Source organism: Mus pahari, chromosome 2 (genome assembly GCF_900095145.1).
Source record: "Mus pahari chromosome 2, PAHARI_EIJ_v1.1, whole genome shotgun sequence".
In the NCBI taxonomy this organism is placed as follows: Eukaryota; Metazoa; Chordata; class Mammalia; order Rodentia; family Muridae; genus Mus; species Mus pahari.
In genome coordinates, this window is record NC_034591.1 from 27,862,454 (window position 1) to 27,870,603 (window position 8,150).

Here is an 8,150-nt window from a genome sequence, read left to right on the forward strand (position 1 = left end):
TCTACAGAGAGAGTTCCAGAGCAGACCTGTATGGAAAAACAAAAAAACAAAAAAAAAAAAAACAAAAAAAAAAAAAAAAAAAACACAATCAAATGAAAGAAAATAAAATAAAAGAAAGGAAGAAAGAAACAAACCAAAACCTGAAAACATTTGGCTCACATGAAGACAGCTGTCACCAAGCTAAACAAACAAAAAAGTCATACTTTAAAAAGGTAAAATGGTAAATACAGTTCACTGGATATGATGGCACACTCCTGTAATCCCAGCATGTGTGAGGCTGAGGCAGGAGGGATTGAGTGTGAGGGCAGCTTCAGTTATAAAACAAATTCATGTTAAGGCAAGAGAAAAGGATCTGAGACGGCAAACACATGTTCCTCCCACACATCATGTCACCGTCAGCTTAGTCACATAAGTGACAAACTGCCACCCCATGTCTGCTGGACAGGGAAAAGCTCCTGGCAGCAGGGGCGAACAAGTTGCAACCTCATGAAGCTCTAGCTTAGAAACAAGTGAGCTCCAGTAAGCTGGAGACATTAAGATGAGGAGGTCATGTTGAGCATAGGCATTTAACTCTGCAGTACAGGGTCCAACCCCAATTCGGACAAAGGCAGTTACTGCTTCGTGTCACAGCCTAGTAGTTCTCTGGATCAGACCAAAGGTACCGCTGGGAGAAGAAACGGATGTTTTTCATAAATTAAACTCGTCACTGACTCTCAAAAATTCTTTACAACTATGAGTTTTCTAATGCCCCAGGGAAAATGCTGTGGACCAGCCTGGTGCTGTTCTTGTGAACCAATCCCCTAATGAATAAAGGAGCCAATCACTGGACGAGTAGGAGGGACTTCCGGGCTGGATGGAGGAAGAGAGGAAGCAGGAGAGTGTAGGTGATTTTTGGGAAGGATAGCATGAGGATAAGATGTAGCTACAAGTGTCTCCCGGTTCCCATGGCAGATCTGCCAGGATTCGCCACCAGAGGATTAAGACTTTAGTTGTTGTGCCCAGTGATTGAGTTACTGTTGTTTCTGAATTAAGTTTATGTTGCATTTTTCTTCACGCTGTGGCTCATCTGGTTTCAAGAGAGAATGCCGCAAAGTGTGGGTTTGCCTGATGTGTTCCACAAAGGTTGGGGGCCGGGGGCATTGAAGCACAGGGTAGCAACCCACTAGTGGAAACCTAGCAAGCTGGGTGGAGAGATTATGGAGTTCGGAGTCAGAGTCTCCACGAGATAAAAACAGGTTAGCCATTGCCCACCGACCCAGGCCGCCAGGACAAAGTTGTTGGCACAATCACAGGAACAGGCCTGTTCATTTTTTAATATTTCCCCGCAACAAGAAAAGAGCTACTACAGCCAATTATAACACTGAGAAAGATCAATGTATTAAAGACATGCCTGCCCCTCCATGCTCACCACAGCAGCCACGATGATGATGTCAACTCAAGCAGGTATCCACACAGGAGTAAATTAAGAATGTGCTATGTACACCTAATAAAACAGTATAGTACTCAACCTTTAAAAATAAAATTCTGTCACATGTGGCGATGCAGATGAACTGAGAAAATCTTATATCAAGTGAAATAAGCCAGGCATAGAAAAACAAAGGACACATGTTCTGACCTATAAGCAGAATCTAAAGAAATTCAGAATCCACAAAAGCAGAGAGTGGAATGATGAATACACAGGCTGGCATGGGGGAGGTAAGGTGATACTCTTCAAAGAACAAAACAGTTTCTAAGGACAGTTTTGGGCACTGTGGTGTTATGGTTAAGAAAAACCACAAGTGTACTTGAAAATTGCTAAGGGAGATTTAAATGTTCTGAATGCAAAACGAAATATGCACATAGTGTAATAGATATGTTAGCTGGGTAGATTAGTCCATTTTCTACAATGAATGTGTACTTCAACATATGTTGTAAATAATAATATTCTTTATCAATTAAACATAAATTAACCCAGCACTAAGCAGGCAGAGGCAGGAGGATCTCTGAGTTCGGGGGCCAGGCTAGTCTACAGGGTGAGTTCCAGTCAGCCAGGCGACACAGAGAAATCTTCTCTCAAAAAATAATAAGAAATAAATAGAAAAAACTTTACTACAAATTTGAAGACAAAACAGAGCAAAACTATATATTACAGTTGAGAAACCCAGAACCCCTAAATGACAGTGTCAGCAAGGCCATCCGGACGCTCTCTCCAGAGGCTCTGTGGAAACTCCATCTGAGGTCATGCAGGCTTGGGTGGCTGCAGACAATTCTTTGTGAGTGTACCACTAGGACTCCAGCTGCCATAGTAACATGACACCTGGTCCCTGGGTCAAATCTCCCTCTGCCCCCATCATCAAAGGTACTTGTAATGGAAATTAGGTCCACCCAGATAACACAAGATAACATTTTCATGTCAAAATGCTTATCTATACCAGTTCCCAAAATTCTGCCTCCAAATACGGTAAGATTTGCCAGTTCCATTGTAACAAGGCGACAAGGCAAAGGGTGCCCTGCAAACTTTTGCCTGTTTGGTTCTATGCAAGAGAGACTCAACTCCAGCCAGCCCGAGGCCTTCCTTGGTAACTTGGAATCATCAGAATTTTCTGTCTCTCATTTTCACACCAGATAAGCATACATGAAACTTTAAAGACAATTTAGACAATGAGACAATCATAGGAGTTATGTCCATAGAGTCATGTTGAAGTTCATAATCTTGCAGCTATCTTGAGATATACAAACATACACATATAAACTCCTAGGTTTCACAACATCTCATCAATTACAACAGCCTCATCAAGCTATAAACAAGTCTTACAAACATGGAGTCCACAACTCTGAAACAATGCTTGAAGAAATACTGAGATATCAAGTCTAAAATGATGGATTAATAGGTAGAAGAAACAGTTTTGGTCATATAGAGGGTACATACATTTAGTGACTTCTTTACCATTAAGCAAAAGAAAGTTGGCGTGAGCAGAAGGAAGGTATTTAAAAGTACACATACCCATCTTTGGTCTGATCTACTACACCACTTAAAAGTTCCACAGTCTTCGGGTTGGGCTGGCTTTCTCCAAAAATATTCAAATACCGAGTGACAAAGTCATGAGGAGACATAAAAAATTCACCATTTTTTTCAATGCTCGCATACTGTCAAAAGAGGAGGAAAGAGATAAGAAAAGTCATTTAGTATCTCTGATTCTTAAACATATTTAACCACACAACCAATAGTGAAGGTCACGGCCATTCAAAAGATAAAAATCACATAGACTAGTCACACCTTCCAAAGGTGGTTATCATCCGTCAAGGGAAAAAAAAAATCAGTCAAATTTTATGCTCATCAGAAGCTCGCAACAATGGCTTTGGGGGGACCTGTGGCATTGTCTGACAACAGTGTTCATTGTTATGACTTGGAGAAAGGGAATGTGACTAGCAAATATAGAGGAATGCCCTACAGAGGTCTCATTAGGGAGCCCAGGAGACCTCACCCTCCAGGCCTCCCTACCTCAGTCCCCGATGGGATTACAGGCATGCGCACTAAGCCTAAGGATGTGTCTCCTTTGTAAAGTGAGATCAATTGTGAGGTATTAAATATCCTTCCATAGAGCCTGCTGTGTACGTACGTACGTACGTCCATGCCTAGGCCTTGCATTCCTGTGTAACTATGCCCAATGCAATGCAAAGAGAAACAAAACTGATGCTCAGCGGACCTGAAGCCGTCACAGCGACCTCTTGCTCTGGTTTTCTGTTTTAACCCGTCAAATGTATTTTCTTTATTTTGGCTCCTACCAAGCAATTTATAGATGTGGAGCCCTAGATGGCTTGGGGTCAAAAGCTACACAATCCTTAAGTCCATAGCTGCTCAAAGAATTCACTCAAATGCTTAGAGTCCCTGAGAAAAGAGGACAAACTGGGCTGAGGAGCTGCCGTGGAGCCACGGGCATCCTCTGTGATGTTGGAAGCAGGTTTAGATAGCCACCCTAGTCAATGCCTTAGTCTCAGCCTCACACGGGGGGTCACAAACATGGGACTCCCTTCCTGGTGTTCTAGGACTCGGTCCACTTTAGGCCAGAAGGACACCCAGCTTGTGGGAAATGCTGAAAATAAACACGAGGATGCAGCATCTTCGATGAGGAGAATCGAACCTCCTGATTTTCAAGATGAAAAAGAGAAGGATAAGGTACCTGAGGACGGGGGTTACTAAGTGACCAGAATCACACTGGCAGCAGCAGGGTGATGAGGGGCAGTACCAGGCTGTGTAGGCTGCGGGGTCTGGCTGTACTCAGCACCACCTGGACATATTGGGAGTTAAAGAAAGTTTTCTGGGCTCTGATGCTTCATGGGCAGAATGGGTGTAATAATATTACCAGCCCCGTCTGGCTGATGCATGGAGCAGATGAGATAATAACAACATACACTATGAACAATGCCCAGAACACAGTAGGCACACTTTTGGTTTTGCTTTTTTATTACATATATGTATGTATGCATCTATGTGCCTATGTATGCACATATGTATGCACATAGATGCATGCCATAGCTCGCATGTGGAGGTTGGAGGACAACTCGTGGAAGTCTGCTGTCTCCTTTCCACCATGTAATTTGGGGGATGGAACTCCGGCTGTGACTTCGTGGCAAGCACCTTTACCCACTGATCCAACCTGCTGGTCCACGATTTTTGCTTTTCTAATTCATTTCTTTAACCCACCGTTTCACTGAGTGAGATCCGCTGCTGGTATCGGACCAGGCCAACGGTGTAACGAGGGTTTTCGTCCATCACCAGCGACCTAGCGACTAGGTCCTAGGCACTGCCTAAGGGAAGTCATGGCAAAATGCTAGGATACTATATTCTAAGTATATTTTTCAGATAAGAGTACAAAACAGAGACAGCCCAGCAATGCTACCATCCTTCACTGGCATTTACTTCACTTTGCAGGGAATGGACAGAAGAAAGAATTTATTGTTTTTTTTTTTTTTTTTTCCCCTAAATGAGGACAAACAAGCTTGAAATGGAAGTGGCATGTCACCTCGAATGATAGCAATCCTATGGCTGGTTATACCAAGGTTTCCCTATGATAGTGATTAATTTACCTTAGAACACAACTTAACTTTTCTCCTGCTGGTACACATTTAGATTATTTCCAGTCTGGGTTATTTTGTACAAAAACCTAAGATAGCCGTTCTTATAGATAACATTTGTCCCAATTCCTATTTTCAAGGAACAGACTCCCTGAAAGAAGAAATTGTTGAGTTAAAGGACAGGAACCTTCAGGCGGTCGTCGCTTATTATCACGCTGTTCTCCAGAAACGATTGTACCAATCGCTCTGCCACCCACAGTGCCAGAACGTGCTCTTGTCCCTTCTGAGGTCACATTTGTTTCAAATACTTTTCCAGTTTGACATTTTTATGTAATTGAGTCTAGAGGGCTTTTTTTTTTCCTTTGCCCATCCTTCCATTGCTTTCCTGACCTTAGAAACCCAGTCCCTTCTCATCTCAAGAAGAAATACCAACACAGTTTTTCTCCTGACTTTTGACCAGATCCGTATTTAGCATTAGGCTCCAGGATATCAGAGCTCTGCTTCTGTATGTATTGTGACATGAGAATATTCCAACTTTTCCCACCTAATCTATATTAGCTGTTCCAGGCCCACAAACCATGTCTTCCCCCCCCCCCGACCCTGCCCTGCTCTTTAAGATGCAGGTTTTTCACTAATAAGTTATCAGATGATCACCAGGGAGAACAGGGAGAAGCAGACTCCACCTACAGCTTCAATTCTCAGAGGCTGGCAAGGCTTCCTGGGGCCAGACAGGCACAGCACCAACAATGTGTCATGGACCGGCAGTTCTGACCAATGGGAGACAGTCCAAGACCACCCTATCTTGTTGACCTGTCTGTCCTTGCAAGATAACAATGACTCTGGCTTGCTACAACTGCAGGGAGGGCCCTGTTAAGACAGGACTTTTTTGGCTGTGTTCTCTCATTGTCGTTTCCTCAGATTCCCAGACAGCTGTCTGGCAGTGAACCTTGCTCAAGAACTACTTTGCCAATGAATGCTGTGCTACCAACCCTGATTTTATGTAGATTCATCTGGGTGGTGGGTAGTGGAGTGAGTTAGTTTATTGCTACATTGTATTTTATTGTGTGACTATATGACAGTCAATTAAGTATCCAGTCATTGAGTGATCTCTGGACTGTGGCTTTTGTTTTTGTTTTGTTTTGGTTCAGAAGGCTGTACTACTTTTCTCCTGGAGCTTTTCTTGGCCTGATGATTATCCTTTGAATCTTCGCCAAATGACCCTGGGAATCACTGTCAAGTTGTGGACCAGAAACTCAATTGTCCCTGGAAATGCAAACTCAAGCTATGACCAACCACACTACTCTCAAGATAATGAGGGATAATGAAAGTTGGCAAAAAAAAAAAAAAAAAAAAAAAAGTGGAACACTCCCACATGCTGGTGGTGTAAGAATAAACTGACGGAGCTGGTGAGATGGCTCAGCGGTCAGAACTGGCTGCTCTTCCGAAGGACCCAGGTTCAATTCCCAGAACTTACACGCCAGCTCACAACTCTCTGTAGCTCAAGTTTAGAGAAACACAGACATGCATGCAAGCAAAACACCAATATACACAAAAATGGATAAATCTTTTTTTAAAAAAAATTATACTTGTGTGTGTATATGTATATACATACACGTATATATATATATGTGTGTGTGTATATATATGTATATACATACATGTATATCTATGTGTGTGTATGTATATACATACATATATATGTGTGTGTATTAATATATATGAATAAACTGACAAACCATTTTAGAAAACTGCTAAGCAATGCCTACTATAACTGTGTCTAACATAACTATAGGAAATCATAAGGAAATCTATAACAAAATGTATATGGAATATAGTACCAAAAAGTTTGGGTATTCACAGCAACTTATCTTAGGATGACAAAATGCTTTTTAAAAAAAACAAAAAACAAAAACAAAGCAAAAACAAAAAAAGCCACAGTCCAGAGATCACTCAATGACTGGATACTTAATTGACTGTCATATAGTCACACAATAAAATACAATGTAGCAATAAACTAACTCCACTACCCACCACACAGATGAATCTACATAAAATCAGGGTTGGAGGTAGAGGTCCCTGGGAGAGTGAAAGCCTGTGTTGACAGAGGCCTGGCGCTGGGCACCCCGGGGTGTAAGAGGTAACAGAGTGGACGTAGACTGCATTACTATACTTAACCCTGGAGTGAAATAAAGGACTGAACTCAGGTGTCAGGAGAGAATGCAGCCAGTTAGCTTTGGGGGTATGGTGACTGACTAGCACAGGGAGCAAGGAACTTCTGGATGCTAGTGATACAGGCTGACCGCTCACCCTGTAAATAACCACGGCGATGTGTGCTGAGGACCCGTGAACCAGACTCAGACCAACCGTCACATTATCACTGAGGGATTTGTATTGCCCTCACTTGTTTAGAGGTGATAAGAGGTCTCCTCTTAAATGACATGTTAATTTGGATGTAGAATATAGCTGTGCTCAGTTTAGAACAAACCAGTCCACCAAAGCAGGAATGACCCACTCTGGGGTTCAAGTAAATACATCAAAGGTTGTCTCTTGGACTCATGGACAGAGGCCAACTATGATAAAAGCATAAACTAGGGGTGTTGACAAAGGCAGCTTGGTTGTCCTTGAAGCAAGGAACAAGGGTCACTGCTGGGGAAGAGACCCTTCCAGCTGCCACAGTTCTAGAATACCATTCGAGACCCCTGACGATATTCTTTGGAAGGCTTTCTAATTCTTTAAACGATCATCAGCCGTGGTAACACTGAATGAGGATAGTAGCAGACAGACTCAGAAAAGGAAGCTACCCCTGCGGTGCCTGTTCCACTAGGACTGGAGTCTATCTAGCTTGCTCTCCTCTAGTAATTTTAACAAAAGCCTGTGAGCGGTGACCTGGGTCAGAACCCTTATCACCTGGCCACTTGTTTGCCAGGCGTCATTCGCTCAACCCTGGGGCTGAAAGGCAAATTTTCCTGAACACCCTTTCAGTTAGAGACTCCCTGTGCACACGGCGCACCAGGTCCTGTCTCCAGCCAGCCTTTCCCTGATCCCCTGTTCCAAGGCCAGAATAACAAAAAAAAAAAAAAAAAAAAAAAAAAAAA

General features: G+C 42.7%; 1 protein-coding gene across 2 annotated transcripts in view; it reads right to left on the reverse strand.

Annotated features, from left to right (window-relative positions):
• The window catches only part of Slc25a13 (solute carrier family 25 member 13), a 179,779-nt gene that overhangs the window by 137,606 nt on the left and 34,023 nt on the right, over positions 1-8,150 (reverse strand). For both annotated transcript variants that reach the window (XM_021189155.2, XM_021189161.2), the window contains exon 3: positions 2,984-3,126. In XM_021189155.2, the coding sequence (XP_021044814.1) occupies positions 2,984-3,126 (143 nt within the window). The remainder of the gene's footprint in view (positions 1-2,983; positions 3,127-8,150) is intronic.